Source organism: Chelon labrosus, assembly GCF_963514085.1.
Source record: "Chelon labrosus genome assembly, chromosome: 6".
Lineage (NCBI taxonomy): Eukaryota > Metazoa > Chordata > Actinopteri > Mugiliformes > Mugilidae > Chelon > Chelon labrosus.
In genome coordinates this window covers 23020788-23046366 of record NC_140342.1, presented here as the reverse complement: position 1 = coordinate 23046366, position 25579 = coordinate 23020788, and the positions used below count along the sequence as shown (strand labels likewise).

Sequence of the window (25579 nt, the reverse complement as noted above, 5' to 3'; positions counted from 1 at the left end):
AGAGCATTTTCCTCCTTTTGCTGCAAGAAGACGATGTGCACTTTTAATGCCCCCATGTAGCAAGGACAGTTCATAATAAGCCTCTGGGAAAACAAAATATGAACAGAACCCTCATAAAAGAAATGTCTTAGATGAGGTTGCTCTCTACACACATGCAGAAAGGTCAATTACTGCACCCTGCATAAACAAGCTGAAAACTCAACATATGACATCAGGCATAACATTATGACCACTGACAGGAGAAGTAAATAACATTGACCATCTTGTGGCAGTTCAGTGTTTTGCTGGGAAACTTTAGGACCTTGCATTCATTCATGTGGATGTTACTTAGACATGTAGCACCCACCTAGACCAGACCAGACAACCCCACCCCATAGCAATGACACTCCTTGATGACAGTAGCCATCCCCAGCAGGATGCAGCCTGACACAGACACACACACAAAAACACTTTAGGGACAACTAAAAAAAAAAAACACAACGAAGAACAGCACAAGGTGTTGACCTGGCCTCCAAATTCACTCGATCCCAAACTGATCAAGTATCTGTGGGATGATCCACAGAGGACCCTCCCCTCAACCCATAGGACCCAAAGGCCTTCCATAAAGGACACCCTCAGAAGGCCCATGTCCATTCTCTGATGGGTCACAACTGTTTTGGAGGCACAAGGGAGACCTACACAATATTAGGAAGGTGGTCATAATGTTATGCCTGATCAGTGTATAATCGCCTTTTGGTTCATGACAAACTAATATCTCACTCTTCTTTCCAGACAGTTTCTAACTTTGTGAATCAGCTGTTTGGAGTTTCAGTCTCAGGCTCAAGTCCTTAAAACCAAAACTAATTAACTAAAAGAGGCTTAAAAATGCTCTGTAGAACTGAGCAGCGCTAATTCTGCACGCGCTTTTCATCACGAGCAGCTGCCTCCACATTATGCCTCGCCGTTTGATGCACTGTGGACATAAAAGTATTGATTAGTGCATCTTTAACCGTGCCAGTTCCAGGCGCCCTGATACTGGGCCTGCTGGCTCGGTGTCACGGTTTACTGGCACATCCACATGGAACCGAGCCATCATCAATGTTATTAGTTACACCTGTGGTCTTCCTTACACTGATGAAGCCTCTTTGAATCTTAGCTGGAGCTCTAATGATGCTACAGGACTCGGCAAAGAGACTTATTAGCGAACGCCGGCTTTTTTTTATTTATTTTTTTTTAAATGCTGAAGTGTAGTTAACTTTCTCTGCAACAATAAACAGAGTGCGAGCTGAGAGGGGATGCCAGCTGGCATTTGAAATGCCATCAGTCGACATTTCACTGGTCCCAGGAAATAAATTAACTCCCAGTGGCTGGTTTCTTTAGCTGCTCTCACGTTAAATACACCGTGAGCCGTGTGTGGAAATGTCCGTGTGTACGTTGCTATGTAGGTGACGTGGTCAGGGGGAAATAATGTGTGTTGGTGTGTCTCTTACGACATATGGAAAATGTCTATTCATCGTGTTTTCGTATCCCTGCTCACCTGCTGTTAACCAGCCAACCAAACACACACACACACACACACATTTATAAGGCACCTGGAGCACGCATGGATTCACAAGCACAAACACTTGAACGCACCGCTGCGTACACATGCTCTCTTCCCAGCGCTGACTAACAATCATCCATCCTCGCTTCTTCTCTCTCCCTCACCTCCCCCTCCCTCTTTACCTCCCGCCACTCTCCCCTCCCAGGTGTGTCTCACTCTCACTGCCAAGCGGATGGCCAAGAAGAACTGTCTGGTGAAGAACCTCGAGGCCGTGGAGACTCTCGGCTCCACCTCCACCATCTGCTCCGACAAGACGGGCACGCTGACCCAGAACCGCATGACCGTGGCCCACATGTGGTTCGACAACCAGATCCACGAGGCGGACACCACCGAGGACCAGTCTGGTAAGGTAGCGGTGAAAGGAAAAGGGAGGAGGACGAAAACAGAAGGTGGAAGGAGAGCGAGGAGGGATATAAACAGGGAGATGGAGAGAGTGTGGGAATGCAGGAGGGGTGCGCGGCCACCTGCTGAAATTCATCTGTCTAATGTTCACACCGCCAACCAACGTGGCTTCTCACTCTGCTGCCTGGATTAATTGAGCAGCGGTATGCAGTGGGCAGCACAACACCCCAGCCACGAACGTGTCTTTACCCAGAATTCCTCTGCAGGACTGCTGGAACCAGCCAAATTCCTGTCTTCCACCAAACAGTGACTAATCAAGACAAATTTCAAAGAAGCTTTTAGCAAATAGCCACAAGGTCTGGTTGAAAAAAATTAATTGTGTTCCGTGCATATTAATCGTCACTGAGTCAGACAGTTGTGCAGTCACACAGTGACTAGCCAGTGGTGCTGACAAGAGCCGGACAGCTGAGGAAAAACAGTGCATGCATTTCATTTCAGCAGCTCAGACTAGTTTTGCAGCCGTTGCAGTTTTTTCATTTTTTTTAAAAGCCTTTTTCCACCTGGCTGTGTCAAACCCCGCGACCGCAGTTTGCCCCCCCGCCCCCCGCCCCCTCCCCGTGCGCTGTATGTCACACGACACTATCATATTCTCCTCTCACAATAACATTGACAGCGAGGGCCCTGGAGAATCTAGGCAAATATGAAAAATGAATGCAGGCACCGGCGGCAGAGTGAAGGTCATTTTCAGTTCGCGCTGGGTGGGATGGATGGAATTCTGATAGCGAGTCGTATCCAAAACAGCATTTATTTTCGAGACGTTCTAATTAAAAATGAATGACATTTTCCAGGCGAGGGAATTGAAAAATCACTTTTTGTCGAGGAAGAGGTGATCGCTCAGCTTAACTCGCCCCGATTCTGTTATTTAGCCACAATATCCAGTGCTACTCTGTGAACCGAGAGTTAAGTCAGTGGCATAAATACTGCATGAGCCTTATTTTAAAAAAAAATAAATAAATAAAAGTCTTAACACAGAGCTCCCTCTGCTATTTTCTCAGGTTTGGGTTTTGACAAGAGCTCTGGTACTTGGGCTGCTCTGTCTCGCGTGGCTGGCCTGTGCAACAGAGCTGAATTCAAAGCCGAACAGGAGCACCTTCCCATCCTGATGGTATCAAACTCCACTCACTCACTCACTCACTCACTCACTCACACAACAACAGCAGCAGCAGCAGCAGCTTTGCAAAACCGTTGCATTGATCCTTCTCATGAATTATCTCTAAACCAGCCGGGGCAGAGCATATTTAGTTTAATCCAAGGGCATTATGTGCAGGCTTCTTCGGATTCAAATCAAATAATGCATGCACATTATTCATAAGACATGATTTTGCCTATGTGGTTTTCCAGTAGGTTGAAGTTAACAGCGTAAGGACGGCGCCAGGTGAGCTGTCACTCAATTATATGCAGCGGGATGAGTATTCTGGTCTCTAAGCTTATTTTAAGTATAAGCGGTAATATGTAATTACAACAAAAAGTGCTCGAACGATGCCGTAGTTTTGGATTTTTGTCAATTTATTCATGACAAGACTGAAACCATTCATCCTCTCAAGTACTATTTTTCATGCTCTTGTCTTTATTTAGTACATTTCTCGATGGGGAAAAAAAAAGTGATTAAAATTATATTTGCTTTATCTTTTAGATTAAAGGATGGGAAAAAGGGATGGTAGTATCAGAAGCATATTTTTACTGTAGCCAGACTTAATTCTCATCAGAATATGAGTCTGGCAACGCAGCATTTGGATTTCATTATAGGGTGAGCTTCAAACGACGCAGAAGAAACAGGATTCAAACAATCAGATGACACGTATGACTGCGTCACTGTTACTCTTATGTTGTTCACTGCAGAAAAGAAGATCTTCATCAGAGCATGATCAGTTCCCAACGACTTCCAGTCTAATATTTTATTAGAAAAGTAAAAGTACCCATCGCACTACGCATTGTCCACTTTCGAAGTATTTTATGTTCCAACTAGTCTAGTTCCTGTGCTCATTTCAGCAAATCTATTTGCTATTGGGAAGTGGAGTAAGAAGGAGCTGTACTTATGTAAAAGTAGCAATCACTTTGTGCAACTGCTTGAAGCAGAATAATTGATCCAAAGTCAAGTAAACGTTAAAATATATTTAAAATCTATGTAAAGTATCAAAACCGGGGTAGACAGACATCTTGAAAAGACAAAAACTCTCTGTCAGACGAGTAAATAACATTGACCATCTTGCGACAATTCAATGTTCTGCTGGGAAACTTCTGGACCTGGCATTCATTCATTCATGTGGATGTTACTTAGACATGTAGCACCCACCTAGACCAGACCAGGCACCCCCACCCCATAGCAATGACACTCCTTGATGGCAGCAGCCATCCCCAGCGGGATGCAGCCTGACACAGACACACACACAAAAACACTTTAGGAACAACTAAAAAAAAAAACATGAAGAACATCACAAGGTGTTGACCTGGCCTCCAAATTCACTAGATCCCACTATATTCACTAACCAGACACCACAGGACACCCTCAGATGGCCCATGTCCATTCTCTGATGAGTCACAACTGTTGTGGAGGCAACAACAATATTAGGAAGGTGGTCATAACGTTATGACTGATCGGTGTATACTAGCAGACGTACAGGGATTTAAAGGCTCTAGCTAGCTACACAGTGACAAAGCGGAATTAGCTGCAACCGTAAGCCTGTGGCTACTGTTTGTAGAAGGCTAAACTATTAGCAGCATTCAGCTACTTAATGGTGAATCTACCAGCACAACAAAACCAGCACATTTAGCAGCTTGCCTGTCCAGGGGAAGTACATCCATCTCTGAATCCAGCTGTGAAGGGAGGGTTTTGTGGAGTTTGATATGGACATTGTGTTCATTGTCAGACTCTCTGTTTGATAATTCTTCCCTTTTTTTTTTTTGGTTTGCGATGCTGCTGGAATAGCAATGTTTCCTGCGGGGATTTCCACAGCCGAATCAGGCTTTGCAACAGCCAATATGAATGTAGGCAATCTCCCTGGGCAGAGCAGAAGTCTAGTGTCTTCTCAAACCACTTACTGTATATAAAGTATGCCGAGAGATTATTGTGTAATTTCTGCCCAATGACGGCAAAACACGATGATTGGCTACGCCCGCTTTAAAAGCAAAACGACCCATTAGGCCGCGAAACGGCCTCCATCGTGTAACATTATCACTTATTGCATCAATTAAGCAACGTTTTAATGTCGTAGTCGGTCAAAGTCTAATTTCATGCTCTTCCCGTACTACTTGGCTTTTTAATCTATAATGCTGTACATTACTTTAGAAGAGTAATTGCTGGGTGTTGTATTCAAAACTGAAATGATATAAAAACTGGAATAAAAGCTCTGCGTTCCAACCATTTGTAGCTGTAGTTGGATTTGTTCATCCATATTTTATAAAGCATGACTTGTCAGTGTTGCTAACAACTTAAATTGTTAATGGGAAGTATCAGAGGAAAAAAGCAAATGATTTCCCCTCTCAAATTTACTGTAGAGACGGATGGATACGCTCAAGTACAGTGCGAGTACTTCACTGCACATAAGTACAGTGCTCTCTGCGAGATGGCAGCCACAGGGAAAAATAAAACACAACCCATAAAAAATTATTTGTCAGTGCCACTTGACTCAGGTGCACTAGACACACACTGATTTACACGCTTAGCCTCCCGCTCGCGCCGACACACAGGGGATAATCCAATGCACCCCTGGAAGTAACTCCCCCCTTTGCACAGTTGCACAAACACACTCACTGCCGGTAGGTAACTCAATAATATCCCAGTGTTCTACCAAGTGCCGTCCTCCAACCCGTGCTACATTGACCTGAAGAAATTCTCAGTGTGGCTCTCAGTGGCAGGGATTACAGCTTCTCTTGACTCCGACGGGAAGCTAGACCCAGCCTCTGCAGCCTCTCTGCCCCCTCGAGGCGCCCAGGCTTCTCCCTGCATTAAGTAACAGACGTGTCTCCTGACAGCAGTCGGGGCTCCGCTGCCGTTGCAAGAACAGGTCCCCATCTGCACCCGCGACAGGAAAAAAATAAAAAAAACAACAACAGGCAAATGGAATTTTCTTGATCTAGTTATTCATTCATGAAAAGGCACAAACAAGGACAAATCTTGCGGAGCGCGTGTCCTTGTTTTGCGGCTGTTCATGAATGAATAAACGGAAACAAAGAGAATTTTCTTGTCTCGGTTCTCGGCTCCCGCCGGTGTTACCGGGTGTCAGGTCAATCAGTACAGCATCGATTTTTTAGTAAATTGGCTTCAGGACTGGGTGGGATTGCGGTTACCGCCATGGAATTTGTCATGAAGGTGGATTTTACACGTTATCAGGAGGAAGATTTTCTCGAAAATTATTCAAGTAACACAGAAAGCTGAAGCAGATAAACCTTGAAATGCTAATGTGCATCTAAAAAGGGGATAATAACACTCTGAGCCTGGCAAAAAATGTCTTGTCTTTGTGTAACTTAGTGTATAAAGGTCTAGTCTTAACATATTCAAAGTCATGCACCTTTTTTTTAAATGAGGAAGTCTCCAGGTCACATTTAAATGCAATTCCTTTATGTGTTTGTTTATTTAATTATTAGATTAAACATGGTTTAATCTGGGATCGTATTTAACCTCTTGTCTCTGAAAAGGCATCCGGTGTCATGACTGCTGTACACCAACATTAGAACAAATCATGAAGCTCCATCAGGCATTAATTTACTCATTTGCTCGAAACTTGGCAACCGCTGTGCTATCGATATTGCCAAGAGGGAGTGTCTAATGCATTACTCCAACAATATTTAATTCCATCAACTGCAAACTTCATACTGGATACTTCATATCCAGGATCTTTTATGTCCAGATCTTTAAAAGCCGCCCTTGTAAAACCTTACAGTGGCCCTGAAGGTCAAAACACAACGACATTTCAGAAAACACAACGACATTTCAGATTACATAAAGGGTAGGGACAACACTTCTTGTTTCTGACTGGACAGAACCTGTGCTAAAATATAAGCTGATGTGATTGGTTGTTTCGCTGCCAGTCAAGAAATGACCTTTGTAAATGTCCAGCTACGCGTAAGTGTAGACGCCGTGATGCGCTTTGAAAGCAGACAACATGTACTGTCCACATTGTGGAAAGAAGTATGAGTCGTTGCCAAATTTCTGCATGTCTTGTGGAAAGAGGCATTATTTAAAGAGGCAGAGGGGACGTACAATGAGGACGTAGTTGCCCCGTCTCCTCAGTCCGAACTCCATCAGCCGTGCTTTCAGGGTTCAGAGGGACGTATTAATGTTATGATGGGTTGAAAGCGTATCAAGGATGACATTATATGTATGTCCTCTTTCAAAATATTCCTCTATTAATGCCATCTCGTCCTCCATTCGTTCCAACGCGGTTTAAAACTCGTGCACGGACAAAAGCAGAGTAACAGTAGAAACAGGAAATGTCGTTGGGTTTTGACCTTCAGGGCCACCATAAGACCTTCCAAAAAAGCTTTACTTTTGGAGGAGAAAGTGAGCTGCTCCAATCAAATTATTCTGCATCTTTCTGCAAACTTCATTCATTCATTCATCTTCTGTAACCGCTTGAAGGGTCTCGGGGCGGCTGGAGCCTATCCCAGCTGTCATCAGGCAAGACTCTGGACAGGTCTCCAGTCTATCTCAGGGCTAACACAGAGAGACAGACAACCGTTCACATTCACACCTACGGCCAATTTAGAATCACCGATGAACCTAATGAGCATGTCTTTGGATGGTGGGAGGAAGCTGGAGTACCCGGGGAACAGAGGTGTCAAAAGTATTCACATTCTGTACTTAAGTAAAAGTATGGATACTTGTGTAAAAAAATACTCTGGTAAAAGTAAAAGTACTGATTCAACTCCTTTACTCAAGTAAAAGTAAGAAAGTACAGGCTCTGAAATGTACTTAAGTAAAAAGTAAAAATTATTTTGCTATTAATGAAACAATTCATCTGTTGATAATTTTGCAAAATGAAAACGTTCTAGCAGAATAATCTAGACTGAATTGACCAGATGTCCTGCATGAGCATCTGGATCATTTTTAATAATAAACTGAGGGTTATTGGGTTGTTGTTTTTAAACTGCTAGGTAGTGTTAGCTATAAACTCTCAAAACGGTGTGTTTCGATAGCATTGCTAACGTTGTAAACTAGCTTCCAAAAAATCATAATCCAAAAAGCTAATGATAGCAACAGAAACCACACCATACATGAATTTGTTTTTTCACATTAGACCAATAGTTCTCAAATAGTGGGGTCAGGTGGACTTTCAGTATTAGTGTCTCTATTGATGCTTAAACGATAAACAAGCCTCCAGTCACTAGGTGGCAGCAGAGCTCAAACCAATCAACAGGCTGCCTGTTCAAAACAGTAGAAGAAGAACATAGGAAGCGCATCGTTGACTTTCCTTCTCTAGTCCGGTGCTCTAGTCATGTCCGATGTCACGTCTTTTACGTCTTGTCGTCCGTGGAGGTTAAAAAAGTAATGAGCCTGTTTTTCAAATGTAAGGAGTAGAAAGTACAGATATTTGTGTACAAATGTAGGGAGTAAAAGTAAAAAGTCTTCAGAAAAAGAAATACTCAAGTAAAGTACAGATACCTGAAAAATCTACTTAAGTACAGTAACGAAGTATTTGTACTTCGTTACTTGCCACCTCTGCGGGGAACATGCAAACTCCACACAGAAAAGCCCCAGTCAGCTTGGATTCAAACCTGTAATCTGTGAGGCATCAGTGCCAGTAACCACCACGCCACTGTGCCTCATCTGCAAACCTTAATATTAAATTGTTACATAAGATTTTAAACACTGGAGATGCAGATGATGCTATCGTTTGCCACCTGCATCATTTGTGACAACGATAATGGGAGTAAAGAAAGTCCTCTCAGGTATCTCAGGTTTTGATTTAATCAGTAGAAGTAACACACAATCCAAAAGGCTCCCCTCCACTGCGGTGTGGTAAACACAAGTGGCGAGACAGACAGCGCTCGTTTCTTAATGTGCACATGTGTGAGCGACTGTGCTAATGCGCCCCTGTTTGTGTGTGTGTGTGCTTCCCCAGAGGGAGACGGCGGGGGATGCATCCGAGTCAGCTCTGTTCAAATGCATCGAGCTGTGCTGTGGGAGTGTTCGTGAAATGAGAGCCAGAAACCGCAAAGTGGCAGAGATCCCGTTCAACTCCACCAACAAGTACCAGGTACTGAGCAACGGTTCTGTGCTGGAGCCGCGCTGAAAATTCAGTTTGTCGCATTTGTTTTACAATATTCACGTGTTGTTGTTTTTTTTTGTAAATTGAATTTGTTGTTGACTATCCGGAGGTGATATTCATTTCTCATTCTGTCCAAATTCAGAAGAGACGGAGAAGACATTTTAGTTCACAGGCACATTTTTATTGTTTGGATGTGACTCAAAAGATTGATGATTCACTTTTTGCACATCACATTCATACTGTTGCACACATCCATGCATGGGAGCTGCCCCACGACAAACAAGGTTGTTGGTCACAGACAAATGGGTTATCACAGGGCTAACACAGAGAGACAGACAACCATTCACATTCACACCTACGGCCAATTTAGAATCACCAATGAAACCTAACCAGCATGTCTTTGGATGGTGGGAGGAAGCTGGAGTACCTGGAGATTAGAACCCACGCAGACACAGGGAGAACATGCAAACTCCACACAGAATGTGGATTCAAACCCAGAACCTTCTTGCTGTGCGGCCTCAGTGCTAACCACCATGCCACTGTTCCGCCCCACTCTTTTTCAACGTACAGAAATCCCATTTGTTTGGGGCCAGTCTCAGCCTCCGCAAGTGGAAATCAGTGTGTCACCTTCTTTTAGGCAGCGGCTGAATGAAATGTCTTCCTATTTACACGACAGAGCAGGGTCTGCTGAAACACGATTTAGGTGGGGATAGGTGGCAGACCTTGTGGTTGATACTCTGGTTGCTAAAAGAACAAAAAAGAACATATATTATTATCGTAATAATTTTGGGACTGCACCAGCATCCTAGACAAAATCAGAGCTTGCAAAGGTGGTTTTTGAAATTGGAATTAAACAATAAACAAGCATGTTTTGCCGCAGCTTTTTTTTTTTTTTTTTACATCAGAGTGGGTCAGGAAACATGAGGGTTAAAGGGGAATTACTATTTTTTACAACCTGGACCTTATTTCTGGCATAAAATACGATCGTTTACTCACCCATATAACTTTTGTGTAATTTGTAGTCATTCAGGAGATATTTAGATCTGCGTATATCCATATAGTGGGAGTGACTGGGGCACCGAAACGCAGCCTCTAAGTAACACATTATCTGCCACAAAACTTGTTCATTTCACCAATATTTTGTCATGATATGCTAGTGCTATTCCCCGTTGAGTCCGGAGTTACCTGTTATCTATTCCCGGACGTGCAGCGGTTTGTTGTTCTTTGGCCAGCTGTTCCTCCCTCTGCCTCCACATCCTCCTTTCAGCGACCTCCTCATCCGTATACTCTGGCTCAAAATGGTAAGGACGTCCATCATAAATCGTCCACAACCTCAGAATCAGAAAAATACTCAGATAAGTTTCCAAAAAACTTGCAGTAGCAAATTACAGGTAAACAAGCCGCATGGGTTGTGCACGGCGCTCAGAGATGACATCATCCAGGTCAGAGGTTAGTAGGTCAATCTACGGACCCTGGATGATGATAACAGGTAACTCCAGACTCAATGGGGATTAGCACTAGCGTACGATAACAAAATATTGGTGAAATTAACGAGTTTCGAGGCAGATCATGTGTTATTTAGAGGCTGCGTGTCGGTGCCCCAGTCACTCCCATTATATGGAGATACGCAGATCTAAATATCGTCCGAACGACTCCAAATGACATCAAAGTTATATGGATGAGTAAACAATCTTATTTTATGCAAGAAATAAGCAGTATGTAAAAAAAACAGTAATTCCCCTTTAAAGCTACACTTCCTGTGTTCAGAGAGGACTGCAGCTACATGCTTTGTTACATCCTGTACGCGTCAACAGCAGCAGTGGCTAAATCATTAATAAGCTAATAGCCAACCTTATAAAGTCGTCACGCACAGTTTTAATAACTTGCTGCTCAAGGGCACTGCAGGAAATTAAGGCGCTGGAACGTGTGTCTGCTTCACTTTCACTTTACACCCAGTAACCCCCCCCACACACACACCCCGCCCCACACACACACCCTGCCTGGAGATTTGAACCAGCGTATGAATAACACAACGAGCGGCGTTGAAGCAAACAAAGGGACTTCCTGCATGCATTTCGTGCACCTGTTCCCCGACTTGAAATAGGAACGTCTTGTGTTGAGGGGAGGAAAAAGCAATTTTAGCTTTGGTTTTCTGAGATTAGATATGCTGTGACTCAGATACAAATTACCTGGGGGAGAGTGTGTGTGTGTGTGTGCGCGCGCTCCTATTGGCGTGTGGGGTTTAGGTGGGGGAAGGGGTAATGTAAGCGTGAGAATGGAGGCTCCTTCAGTGGAGGGAATACATATGACTATCAATGTCCCCTCAGTCAAGCCAGCCTCGATAAGACTCAGCCACTCGGAGGAATATGACGGCTGCTGCTGAAAATGATGGCTGACACAAACGTGAGCGTTGTTGAGTATCGCTAAGGAGCGCGCCTGTCTGGAAAAAAAAAATAAACAAACAAATCATACCACGTAATGTCCTCACCAGTTTTTTCCATCCTCCTCCCTTTTCTTCAAGCTCTCTGTCCATGAAGTGGAGGACAATCCCTCTGGTCATATTCTGGTCATGAAAGGAGCTCCAGAGAGAATCTTGGACAGGTTGGTTAATCAATAACGGATTGATTATATGTCTCAGTAGGAAAGTAGCAAAAAACAACATTATTTATTTCATTTCATTTACAGCTTCTTTTCTATGGATGTAGAACAATGAAAGAAAGAAACCCCTCTCTGAAAACCCTGACAGTATTCTATGTACAACTTGTATAACCAAAACCTGATAGAGTAACCTATTAATCCATTCTATAAACTAGTATTATACACGTCAGGGAGGCGCGGTACTTCATCAGACATGAGCAGTTTATTTAGGCTGCAGGAAACTGTCACCTGGAAACCAAATGTATATTAATCTGCCGGTGAAAATACTCCTCAGCAAATTTACTGCCGTCCTCCTGCCGGCATAAAATGTATCTCTGTCTCCTAGAAATTATTTTTTCAATACAGCTGAAATGTTTTAATATTTAAATATATTGTCGCTGGGGTTAGGATTTATCCAACCAGGATATTTCACTAACATGAACCAGGTCACAACAAGTCAGTAGTCTGTGTGAGTGTATGCAGGGCACAGTTACATTGCTGTAGTTGCTGTAATTGCAGTTTAATTGCATGCAACTGTAATTTCTAGGAGACAGTGCTGGTCAGTAGATTAAACCTTGTATGTGGAGCCATTTTTATTCATGCAGTTTGATTCGGGAGTTTGTGGAGAAGTACACAACCATGCAAACATAGTTTTGCACCCAAACTGGGACACTATCAGGCTTCACTTTGGCCACCTTGTCACACAGTGTAACCCTGTTCCCATTCTTAACCCAAATACCAGAGCAAGTGCTCCTCTAGTGTGCCTATATATATGTGTATTATATATATATATATATATATATATACACACTGTGTTTCACAACAATAGGGCTGATAGAAATTCAATATACAATTATTGCAGAGTAGAGTAAGACTAATGATTGCATTTGCATTAAAAACTTCCATGACCTCCATTGTGTACCGCAGTTGCTACACAAATTAGAGGCGTTATCGTCAAGTAGTTGTGCTAAATGTTTGACTGAATGTTCTGCAGGTGCAGCACCATTATGCTCCACGGCCACGAGCAACAGCTTGATGAAAACTGGAGGGATGCTTTCCAGAATGCCTACATGGAGCTGGGCGGACTGGGAGAGAGAGTGCTCGGTATGTTTTGGACTGGGTGGAGGGGTGAAGCAGTTGGACACGGCGCCTGCTTTTTTTTTATAATGCTCCTGGGTAGACAGGGAAGCTTGCACAAATGGCACCATAAAAGTTTCATTACTGTCTTTTACTGTCTGTAAAGAAGAAGGTTTTGGTAACATAGTCTTAACCCAGAGTTGGTTGCAGACACAGAGCCAAAGCTAAAATGACATCTGATACATAAAATGTGGAAATGTGTTTTTTTGTTGTGGATTTACAAGTGTCAAAAACAAAACTGTCAGATGTCAGCTTAAAATTGTGATACACGTCAAACTCCATATCTTTAATCATTATAAAGTTAATCTGTCAGTGTCTTTAACCCTTATGCTCTCCTCAGATTTACTAACCTCTGTACACCTTAGTGGCATAAATGTACACGCACACAGAAACTGCTGTAAAATCATCATACATCAATATTTTTTTCTTCTCGTAAATCTCTTAAACAACTTCAGACTTGTTCAAAACTACCAAAATTTCAATAGTTTTTAGGATGTTAACCCTTTAAATGCCACTCTAATGATTCGAAATATTTCATTATTTTTTACAAAAATACACAGGAACTGAATTATTTTCTATAAAATAAACAGTGGGGAGATGAGGCTTTGGTGGTAATTGGAGTCTTGGATATGTCAAAGATTAGCAATAAAATTGATTTGATTGCATTAGTATTTTTTATGCAGTGTCAGATTTAAAATTTTGCACCCGCTGGACACCTTTTTTGGCAAAAACGTGCAAAAAACAGCCATAAAATCCTCAGGCATCAATATTTTTTTCTGCTTTTTTTCCCATAAATTACTTAAACAACTTAAAACCTGCTAAAAACCATCAAAAGTTCAATAGTTTTTAGGATTTTAACTCCTTAAATGCCAGTCTGATTATATGAAGTTTGTTTTTTACAAAAAAACCAAACAAACACAAAAACTGAATTATTTTCCATAAAATAAGCAGTAGGCAGGTGGGACTTTGGTGGTGATTAGAGTCTTGGATATGTCAAAGATTAGCAATAAAATTGATTTGATTGCATTAGTATTATTTATGCAGCGCCAAATAATCCTTCTGGACACCTTTGTGGCCCCATAGACTTCCATCCAAACCACATTTTTTAATCTCACTGCCATTACAGTATAAAACCACGCATTCTGTAATGTTAGCATTTCATGTAGAAGAAAAGTAAAGATATTTTACATTTTTACTGTATTTGATCAGATTCAACCATTTTCCCATTGTAGGCCAATGCATGAAATTCTTGTAAATTTGCCATTTATATTATAGAGCCTTGTGACTGCCAGGGGGCCCTAAGTGTGTGTGTGTGCGTGTGTGTAAAGTGCATCACTAGAGTATAAATGACATGTAAGAGTAAAAGACACTGGATTTCAAAAATTTGACTAAAAAGAAAAGTTCCTGCAGAAATTCATGCCACAAGCTGTAACACAGCCACAATGATCACCAAATAAAAAAAAGTTGGAATAAAAATGTTCAAAAATGCCCGAGGAGGGCATAAGGGTTAAAGTGCTCTGCATTCTGAATCTGTAAATGTCACCGAGGGAAAAACTTACCTGGCGTCTTTTAAAAAGTGCCATAGGTAATAATTATGTGCTATCATCATTTTTGTTAAGAGTATGTGTCACCACAGAGGAATGTGGAATAGTGCCATTTCTGGAGCGAAACTCCTGCAATCTTGTAAATTAGTAAGTCTTAGTTATGCCTCGGGTGATGATGATGGTGATGGGTCGGGTGTTTCATGACAAAAAAAAAAAAAAACTTAAAAAAGGATTTTCCACTTTCATCTGAAGCATTTTATTTTACTTTCCTCTTTAGGGATTTCAGAGATACATATTTGAACGGGTGCGGATCATGAATTAATAAAAGTGGCTGATTCAATTTGTACTTCAAACCTGCAACATCCACATCTACATCTAAAATTTAAAAGGATTTGTATGCATAGTGAAAGGTAAAGGACCTTCGCAAACAGAGGACAATGTATTTTTTGATGGTGTCTCTTAGAGCCTTCATGCATCACATTTATTTCTTTGTTATATTCTTTGTGTTATTCTAACAGCTGAATCCATTGTCAGAAATGTGTTTAGTTTATAGCGCAGGTGTCAAACATACGGCCCGCGGGCCAAAAGCGGCCAACCAGAGGGTCAAATCTGGCCCACAGCATGAATTTGCAAAGTAAATTAGATAGAAGACTGCAAATTTTTCAATGAAAATAACTGCAATCCCTAATAAGCCCAATGTTTTAGTATGAGAAGTGGGCAGAACACAACACCTCCTAATTTACTTGTTCTTCTTTGCATTAAAACAAATGGAAAAAATCTGGAGTTGTCGTCACGTATAGGTTATTATGATATTATCTTACAGCTCCAGCCCACTTAAGATCAAATCGGGCTGTATGTGGCCCCCAAACTAGTTTGACACCCCTGGTTTATAGGATGTTTTGGACTTCCTTTATATTTTAAAGTTCTAGTTATAAAGTAATTATATGCCTGCTCTATACTCAGAGATGTCATTTCACTGTGTTGTGAACAATAACCTGACTGATCCCTCTTGCTTTCGCAGGATTCTGCCACCTGAATCTGCCTCCATCCCAGTTCCCTCGAGGATTCACCTTCGACGCCGACGAGCTGAACTTCCCGACCGAGCAGCTCTGCTTCCTGGGTCTCATCTCCATGATTGATCCGCCTCGTGCCGCTGTGCCCGACGCAGTGGGTAAATGCCGCTCCGCTGGCATCAAGGTAATTGGTTCCACAGACCCGGCTTTCATTGTTGTTCCTTATCAAGCTTTTTTTTTTTTTTTAGGGGAAGGGATTTGCATGTCATATGTCTTTACAAATCCCAGAATGGGATCCAAACGAAAACTTGTAAATGACATGATAGAGGATGACCAAGGGATAAATGAAGCTCTGTTACATAGAGGAAGCAGCTGATTGCATATTTAGTCTTGAAAACAAGGCCTGGTACCAGAAGCATATGGAACAGTTGCTCGAATAAGTCCTTTAGAAGTTAATTCAGCCTCGCCATCATCAAAGCTTTGGATAAAGAATGGTAAAATCTGTTTCTGATGTGAGGATAATAAAGGAGGAACATATTCTGATAGCAGTTTGTAAAAAGGTTCCATTTAGCGAGATTCAGATTAATTGCAAATTTTCATTCTACCCGTCAAACGCAAATACACACAGAGTAGATGTTTTGTCGGGGAAGTAATAAGCTAGGAGGCAGGAAGGTTAAAACAACTTTTCAAAAAGAGATAAAAGACTGATAATGAGGAAAATGAGGCATTTTTAGTTCTGGGAGAAGAGGGATTTTGCACATTTAATTTCAGGTGCAGTAGTTATCATGCTTAACTTCATAATGAATTTTTGAAAGACACACTGTAATTGGTTTAAAACAAACCAGAGGGTGAAGCGAGTGAAGATGTAACTGGAGCTTAAGTGAAGAAAACTGCTTAAATAAAAGTAGCTGATCTGATAAAAACGGATATTTGTGTTTAAATCAAAGTTTGGAGCGTGGGTTGAGATGTTAACATGAGGCGTCTGTGGCTCATGCTTCAAGCTCTGGCCCCTCCACATGCCAAAGGGTCTTTGGGCAAGACGGTGCACCCCAAGTTGCTCCCAATGGTTGGCTAGCTCCACCACCATCTGTGAGAAACATTTGTAAAGCACATTATAAGCACTATACAAGCACAGTCATTTTACAATTTAACTGCTATGCTGTTTCTCAAATAGCCTTGAATCTACATAGTTCAGTTTATGTAATTATGTTCTTCATTTGACCTGTGGTGTGCAAAAGGAAATTAAACACTATGAAAAAACACACTATGTGCAGTTTACAATATTTAAAACTGAATTGATTTCCAGAGGTTTTGGAAGTATAAATGCTAAAAAAAAACCTAACAAGTCAAGTCTGACATGATCGTGCAGAAAATATGACTTTGCTGTCTTTGTAACGGTGTGCTGCCTTGCTTCATGTTCCACTGCTAAGTTTCTCTCCCTGAGAGATTTGGCAGGTGCCGCCACTGGAAATTGGAGATGAGATAGTTTTCCTTGCATCTTCAGCAGAGCATCTTGTTTGCTATCTCCAATTTGAACCAGGTTTTTTGCAAATGAGATCACTAAACGCAACTACACACAAAAAAAGTGAGTTTAAGTTCAAGGTGTCATTATTGGTTTAGGGATCTAGCTCGAGTCTGCACAGTAGCAGGCTACAAGCTGCTAAAATGTGAAGTTAACCTGGCTAGTCAGCTGTTTCTATGTGTATTTTAAACAACGTCAAATAGAAATGTTGGAGTAGAAGTTTATAAATGTTAACCTTTTTATGGGGCGATGAACCATATTTGGCAACTTTCACACACATTTTAAACCCTTGACGCCTGATTTGATTCACAAATTTATTATTTGTGTTTGTGCTTTGAAGCTGATGCTAAATTAAGTGGAGATTGTTAATTGGTCTATCGTACACAGTATTGATATAATTTTAGGTGCAAATTAGACAACAGGCATGAGAGGTAAAAACGGTAAAACATTAACTGAAATTGCAAAATCGATAGGTACAAATATATTACAAATTCAAATTACACACTATACACTATAACACCAGCTATTATAATCCAATTTGAAACAGAGTTCAAGTGTTTCACTTAGGACTTATTCGTTAGGGGATGTAGTTCCCACTCCGACTGGTCCTATGAGAAACCAGTGCTTGCTAAAGGTTCCTAGGTATGTATTGAATGTGCACAAACCAACATTGGAGTATTACATGCGTTATTTTGGCTGCAGCGGAAACAATGCGGCGCCAAGGGGTTAAATTGCATCCCCGTTGCCTCTCAGTGAGGTCCAGAAGCATGTGGTTTTCATTCAGCCAATCAGAGAAGATCAAGGAGACATTCTCAGGTCAAATGTTGTCTGCAAAGTATAGCTCTGCATGAACGCTGAGTGCTTTATTAGGTTATACGAAGAAGAAGGGGCCTAATGTTGTCTAATGTGATAATGTGCATGTTGACAAGTGCCTGAATCAGCAGTTATGTTCTAATGGACTTAAGGTCAAGGAACTATATATGGTAACTTCATTGATAGCGCCCTACAATGACACTCTAGGGTGGACATTTTGAATGTCCAAGTATTTCAATGAGGGCCCTGCAACAGGTTCTCCAGCTGGAGAAGAAAGACACCTGAGTAGATGGTGTGTAGGATCTTCCTTGCTTGCTTGTCCGGCCACCAAGAGACGTGAACGAGGACGTGTATTTCAGACCATCACAGCAACTGCAATCGCTGCAACGTGTAGTTATATATTTTGGTAGTTTAGTAGTAGTATAGTTATATATTTCTGGGGAGGCCACAGTGTAGGCGTCTGGTCCAGAGCTGCTTCTTAGCCTATGGCGTAGATCTGGCTTGAGTCACAAATTGAGTCCATTCATGTATGTTTACTGCTTAAAGTGAAAGAATAGACGTTTGTACAAATCTGATTATAAATATATAAACCATGGACACACTTTTGCCAACAGAAATAGAAAAGGTACGTTCAACAGCACTGGATTTTAGAATAATAAAACTGAAACTACTATAACTTGCTGGAAGTGAAACCAAAAAATGAGCCACGGGACTCATTGTTACCTGTTGCAGGTAAACTGGGGGTTAATTAATTCTTGTAAAGTATGAGCCAGCGTATGCAGGGTTCAGTGCTGCTCTTGCTTGTGATGGATATTGTCCCAGTCACTCTATTTTGCCAGTGGAAACACACCAGCCAAGATTGTTCTTTGGACACGATACAATCGCAGTTGATCCTTTAACCCCTAATGGCACCATTCATTTTCAAATGTAACCACACAACACATTCTGGACGACTTACAGGCCCCAAAGGTCTCGCGCTGCAGATGAGACTCGTTGCGGTTTAATGTGATGAAGCTCTCGTGATTTATCGGGACCTTCTGTCTTGTCTGCGGTCAGGTGATCATGGTAACCGGGGACCACCCAATCACGGCCAAGGCCATCGCTAAAGGCGTGGGCATCATCTCCGAGGGCAACGAGACGGTTGAGGACATCGCTGAGAGGCTGAACATCCCTCTGAGCCAAGTTAACCCCAGGTGTGTCGGGAGGTTGCGGTTGAGTGCTCAAGCATTTGATAGTGACTTTCGGTGCGACTGTGTGAGAGGTTGAGTGTGTGGGCAGTGATGAGTCCGGCTGGATGAGTGGGCAGGCCGGTCCCCGTGTGTTTGTGTGTGTGTGTGAGATTAAAGGGACAGTTGGGAAATATTCTTAGTCGACAGTTTGAGGCTACAGCCAATTAGCTTAGTATAAATACTGGAAACAATGGACCTGGTTGTGTCTGAATTTAACAAGCTCTGCCGATAAGCATCTCTAAAGGCCATGACACTCTAAGTTAACTATCTGCAGTTTGCTGATGCTGCCCGTCTGCAGCCTTAGTTTTGACAATGTGTCCAACACCATTAGCATTTAGTGTGTTGAATCAGCATCAGCGAGATAGATCCCTCTGATTGGCCGCTTAGTTTTGCAAACCAGTGCTCGGGAAGAAAAATAGGAAGTGACCAAAGCAGACGAAACGATGAAGTTCACATTTTACATCTCATCTCATCTGAACACGATCATCTAGAATGAATAGCCTCCTAGCTAACAGCAGCTCTTCCAGTTTCCTGTTGTTATGAAAAGCATCTATCAGCTGACCCGCTGGCTTGAGTCTCTGTGTGGCGTTCAAGTGCAACTTTAGGCACAGGTCGGTTTTTGTTGTGCCTGCACCGTAAAAATAAGAGAACGACTCTTTAAAAATAGGACAAAAACAAAGCCACATATGAAGGATCCACGTCTGAGCATGCACAGACATGCAACTGATCTTGTATAAGAATTAAACTCACAAATAAAAGTAGATTTGTAAAAGACAGACTCAAAGAAATAGTCTCCCGTGTAACCTCCCTTGAAATGACCCCTTCTACACTTTGGTTTTTGTGCAGATTAAACAAAGGAAATGTAATGCGTTAATGAGCGAGCTCAAGAGCCGCTGCGAGGCGGATTTTATTCCCCTAACAGTTTCTTTAAGACATAAAGCACAAAAAAGGTGCGCTTCCTGACGCTGTGTGTGTTCGAGAAAGAAAGACAAGCTTGAGGGTCAGGCGAGAAAATGTCATTGCCTCTCTTTGCATAATTGTCTCCGGTGTATCGCCGACTCCTGACTGTGTTTGTGCATGCGTGCGCGCGTGTGTGTGTGTTCCCACAGGGATGCCAAGGCCTGCGTGGTGCACGGCTCGGACCTAAAGGACATGAGCGCTGAGTACCTGGACGACCTGCTGAGGAACCACACTGAGATAGTGTTCGCTCGCACCTCTCCTCAGCAGAAGCTCATCATCGTGGAGGGCTGCCAGAGACAGGTCAGTGGTCAGAAGTGTGTGTGTGGGTGTGTGTGTGTGTGTGTGTGAGATTGGGCCTTTATGTGGCTGAATGCAAGTGTTTGTGCGTTTGTGATAAAGTCTGGGTGAATGCTTGAATGTGTCTGTTTATGTCTGGAGCTATGGTTGAATACACGTGTATGTGTGTGTGAGTGTGTGTCTCTGCCATTTAAAGCTGAATACAGTTTTGTGTGTGTGTGTGTGTGTTTGTGTGTGAGTGCATTTGAGCTATTTCTTAGTGCAGGTGGTTGAATGGATGAATGCAGGGTTTTGTGTGTGCATCCATGTGTTCGTGGCTCCTCTTGGGGTCCGTTTGCGGGTGCACGGCTGAATGCAAGTGTGTGTCTGTAAGGTATATGAATAATTATGCTCTTATATTAAACCCTACACATGTGCCTTAAAGAAAATGTTCAGTGTTGACGTGCAAAACGCTGAAATTGGATGTGTGTATGCAGCCGCACGCGTCCCCACATATTGAGGTCATGCTACAATTCACCCTGAGTCATTCGCTCTCACTCCCTGTGACTGAATGATTGCAACTCAATTCCATTTTTCATTTAATCTCCCCAGAGCTGCTTTGAAAAGACATTATTAAGACAGAAGGGGAGGGGGGGGGGGGGTGGGGTGGGGCGAGAGGGAAGTGGGGAGAGAAAAAGCTTAAATCACGCCACTTATCTTTCTCCTCTTGACACTTTTTTGTCCGCCGGCCCTTGCGGGTGCAGGGGGCGATCGTGGCCGTGACGGGTGACGGCGTGAACGACTCTCCGGCGCTGAAGAAAGCCGACATCGGCGTTGCCATGGGGATCGCCGGCTCCGACGTGTCCAAGCAGGCGGCCGACATGATCCTGCTGGACGACAACTTTGCCTCCATCGTCACCGGAGTGGAGGAGGGTGAGTGTGGAAGGCGGAGGGACGCGGCGACCCGGTGGAAGAATGATGGGAGGAGATGGAAAAGGAATCAAAGGCAGAAACGTGTCTCGCACTAAACTGAGCGCTGGAGACGACTGATCGTTTTTGGATAAATACCTTAAAGACTGAACATTCTTATTATTCTGGTTGATTTAACACAAAATGAGGCTTGGACTAGAGTCAGACGTCAGACACACAAAATAGAAAAAGACATCACCAAATTAGGTCTCGACTCACTGCAGACTTGGCTTCCTAATGAGTTAAGTTGAAAAAATTATATTCTGAAGTTGCACAGATAAAATAGACATGAAGCAGGCCTTGGACAGAAAGGACAGAGACGTCTCAGTTGAGCAAAATCCATATTTTCCGCAGCTTTAAAGGGAGGAAATGTTCAAATGTGCAGCTGTAACAGTCGGCAAACTTACATTCTGACCTAAAGTTTGCTCAAGCAGACTCATGACTTGACTTTTAATTTATCCTCACACTTTAGATTGCTATTAAATTTAACAGCTTTATCTTAGAATAAACTTTTGCATGAAGTCAAAGAAGTTTTATTTCAGATAATATTATAGGGTAAGTATCACTGACATATGCTGGGTAATGTCTTTGATCTCTGCAGGTCGTCTCATCTTCGACAACTTGAAGAAGTCCATCGCCTACACGTTAACCAGCAACATCCCAGAGATCTCTCCCTTCCTCCTCTTCATCATCGCCAGCGTTCCTCTACCACTGGGCACGGTCACCATCCTCTGCATTGACCTGGGCACTGACATGGTGAGCAGACTGCTGCTGAGCCGGTATTTTGTTTAAATGTCGGTAAAAGTTGTGCGAGAGATCCAGATATTTCACAGAGCGCGCGGGTCGAAGAGAAGAGTGGGGCCCTTGTGGCGGTGTTGAGTGGGCGGGGGAAGGTCGAGCTGACTGGCTGGAGATGGATGGGAGATTTGGATGAGGACTGGAAGAGTTAGAGCAAGAACAGGAACTAGCACAAGAGCTGAGGCCTGGAGCCTTTCCTACCTCTGCTGGTGATTTAACAACCTAGTCAGTATTACTGGATGAGCCGGGGTAATTGCTGCCTTCAAATGCAACTCCTGTGCATTCTACAGGAAATGGCTGTTGGGATATTTATTTACCATCCAACTCCACCATTTCTGAAAACATCAGCAAACACGTCACAGCTATAGACTGTATATAAATATGGACAATGCGTCCCTACTTCCTTGCATTAGCCAAAGTGACGCTATTTTCCCGGGGATACGGGCGGGGTCATCTTGCGACTTTGGCTCCAGAGTCTGATCAGTACGGTCTGAGAGTGGAGCCACGTTATCGATGACCCGACCACACTTCCTCCAGACTCACTTGCGTTTTTATTTAATTAATACTACGCTCTGCGCTACCTCCACCAGTTACAAGGAAATGTTGGCTTATACACTGTACTTGTTCATTTTTTTATTTTTGTTTTTCCAACTCTCACAGAGTTTCACAGAGCAGTTGGCGTGGCAACTGATGAGGTCACATCCTGTTTCAAATAACTAAAACGAAACTTATCTGAAAAATTGACACTTGAACAATCATCAGCTTTATATTAACTACCTAAAATGACAGAAACCATCCTTGAAAAAATGTATTTGACGCGTTTTTTTAGTGTTTTAGTTTGGCCCAAGTCCCGCCCACTAACGTGGAGGGGGTGGAGCTTATGGCCTGTACTGCAGCCAGCCACCAGGGGGAGCTCTACTTGCTGTTTGTCCATCGTTATTTACAAAATTGGTGAAAGATGAGAGAGGGCCAGTTGTGTTTTGGCTTTTCACATGAACACACTAAACACGACCCCATTAGAAGGTAGCATAAAGTTCTGGAGAGGGTGATGAATTGATGAGAGGTGAGACAGGTGAGACAGGTGAGACAGCCACGCCCACGGTCACACATAGAGTGAGAAAGAGGAAGTATAACAGTTAATTCTTCTGGGTTTTTCATCCTGCATACGTGTTTTTAATCCAACTTTCATCCTTAACATTTATCTTTCACCGTCTACAAAGCTAATCGTTGGCTTATTTCAATGATTGATTCTTCTCGGTGCTAATTATTAGCATGTGGCATATCCACAGGCAAGCTAAAGGTGACTTTAGAGAAAGTGGTGTTAATACGCGGTGTCAAATACGAGCGCCTGGAGGTAAAAAGCAAAAAAAAATAAATAAAATGTTTGGTTTCATTTGTTCTTTGCGACGGTGGGGGGGAAATTCGCTTTTGGCTCGCTGCCGACGTCCATTTGTTGAAGCAGAACAAAGACCGGGTGACACTCACATACAGATTTACATTTCACAGCTCTGCCATTTCCAGATGCCAGTCTCTCTCTATTGTATTTCCAGCAGCAACAAAAAAGAGTTGCTGGCATGCCGCTTGCCTGAGGGGCGTAATCCATCATTACGGAAAGAAAGGAATCACAGGATGTATGAATATATTCAGAAGGACTTGTTCAACTGTGTTCATTACTTTAACTTTAATTTTTTTTTTTTTTTCCCTTGCTCTCAGCCACCAGGCATTAGCGTGCACCTGAAACCAATTCTTATACACCTCGGCCGAGCCAAATGGCGTCGTGCGTGACGGCCGGGAAGAATTCAAAGCCTCCGCAGATAAAGAGGAGCAGCTCGCTCGCATTATTAACAAAAGCAGCTCCAATCATTTTACATAGGTGACATGCAAACCCAACTTCTTCCTCCTCCATGCTTTGGTTACCCAGCAGCAGGACAGATTTTCTTCACGTTGCCTAGTATCACCAAGTGGTTGGATTTCTCTTTTAAAGATGCAGTGATTGAAGTTGGAAGCTAATTTGTGGGCTTGTTTTGCATTTAAAAAAAACTTTTCCTTCAATAGCTGCTGCTGCTGGAGAGAACAGCTGGGTGTTTGCTTTGAAGAGTGTGACCCTAAAATGAAAAAAAAAATAAAGTAAAATATTAAAAAATATATAAATAATAATAAGAACCTGAGAGGTGTTTATAGTACAGTACACAAGAATAAAATCACAAATTTCCCATGTCTGCTGTTGAGGGTGTTAACAGCTTGTTAACAGCTTAGTTCAACTCCAGGCTACAGGCTCGAGGGCTCTGCTGAGATTTACCAGTGACAACCAGCACTTGGAGTCTGCTACGATTATTTTTAGCAAGCACTGCCATGTGGAAATAAAAAAAAAAAAAGGACGGCTGCAGAAGATGTTCATCAAAGCTGCATGTGGCACACTTGAGAACGCTTCAACGCGGAGATCTGGATGCCGCACGCAGTCACATATGCACTTTCAAAGGTGCCAGAAAATAAAAAATAAATAAAAATCACACATCCCTTTTCCTCAACTTTCTCCTTCCCGCCTCCCCTCCCCTCCCCTGCTGTGGGTCAGAGGAGCGTAACACCAAAACAAACTGGATTTGTAGACCGCAGAGCATGTGTTCAGCTCCAGTCTGTGCCAAGTCCCCACCTCAGATCCCCGGCTAAGTCCCGGAGATTTCCCGCCCTAAGTCGCACATATTGCTCTGTTGCTTACCTGCTAAAACCAGCCAATATAAGATCTTTATTACAGGGACCTTTCTACCCTCCCGTTTTATGAATGTCTTGAAATTCACCAGCCGTCTCTCTCCTCTCGTCTCCCCTCCTCACCTCCCCCTCTTCTGTCACTGCTTTTTTTTTCTCATCTCCTTGCCCTTTTTCTGTCGCGTCTCCTTCCAGCGTGTGATTGAGTGATTGTATTAATAGTGATATGTCTGGTCTACCCTGTGTCTGGCGCTGCCGTCTTGTCTTTGTACTCGTGCCAAAAAAGACAAATTCCTGCACATTTTATTGCACCGGGGTGCGTTTAAAGCCACCTCAGTCTGTTCTCTTCCTTCCTTCCTTCCTTCCTCCTCCAGGTTCCAGCCATCTCCCTTGCTTATGAGACGGCGGAGAGCGACATCATGAAACGACAACCGAGGAACCCCAAAATGGACAAGCTGGTCAATGAACGCCTCATCAGCATGGCGTACGGGCAGATAGGTTCGTCCTCTCGTGTCTCGTAATCTCTCCGTACTGCAGCTCTTAAACCTGAATCGCTCCGACAGGCATCTTCTATAGAGATAATAAACATCGCAGTCATGAAAACCTTAAATATTGACATTTATCTGGAGATTCTGGCATTTCTTGCCGCCTTAATCGTTTAGGGACACACAGTTAGGGAGATCCAGAGGTGAGGCCGACGCTCCCGCGGTTTTCGTCTAATTGTCGTGACATTTACAGCAAATTGGGAGCTAGGAGTGCAACTATTTTGAACTTAATCTTGGTCAT

The 25579-nt window shown here is 42.8% G+C and overlaps 1 protein-coding gene across 1 annotated transcript in view; it reads left to right on the top strand.

Moving 5' to 3' along the window:
* The window catches only part of atp1a2a (ATPase Na+/K+ transporting subunit alpha 2a), a gene marked incomplete at its 3' end in the record, with an annotated part of 41840 nt that overhangs the window by 11946 nt on the left and 4315 nt on the right, over positions 1 to 25579 (top strand). The window contains exons 9-19 of the mRNA XM_084546294.1: positions 1728 to 1926; positions 2980 to 3089; positions 9046 to 9180; positions 11714 to 11793; positions 12824 to 12933; positions 15532 to 15707; positions 18915 to 19051; positions 20197 to 20347; positions 21088 to 21256; positions 21894 to 22048; positions 25168 to 25291. Of these exons, the coding sequence (XP_084402420.1) occupies positions 1728 to 1926; positions 2980 to 3089; positions 9046 to 9180; positions 11714 to 11793; positions 12824 to 12933; positions 15532 to 15707; positions 18915 to 19051; positions 20197 to 20347; positions 21088 to 21256; positions 21894 to 22048; positions 25168 to 25291 (1546 nt within the window). The remainder of the gene's footprint in view (positions 1 to 1727; positions 1927 to 2979; positions 3090 to 9045; positions 9181 to 11713; positions 11794 to 12823; positions 12934 to 15531; positions 15708 to 18914; positions 19052 to 20196; positions 20348 to 21087; positions 21257 to 21893; positions 22049 to 25167; positions 25292 to 25579) is intronic.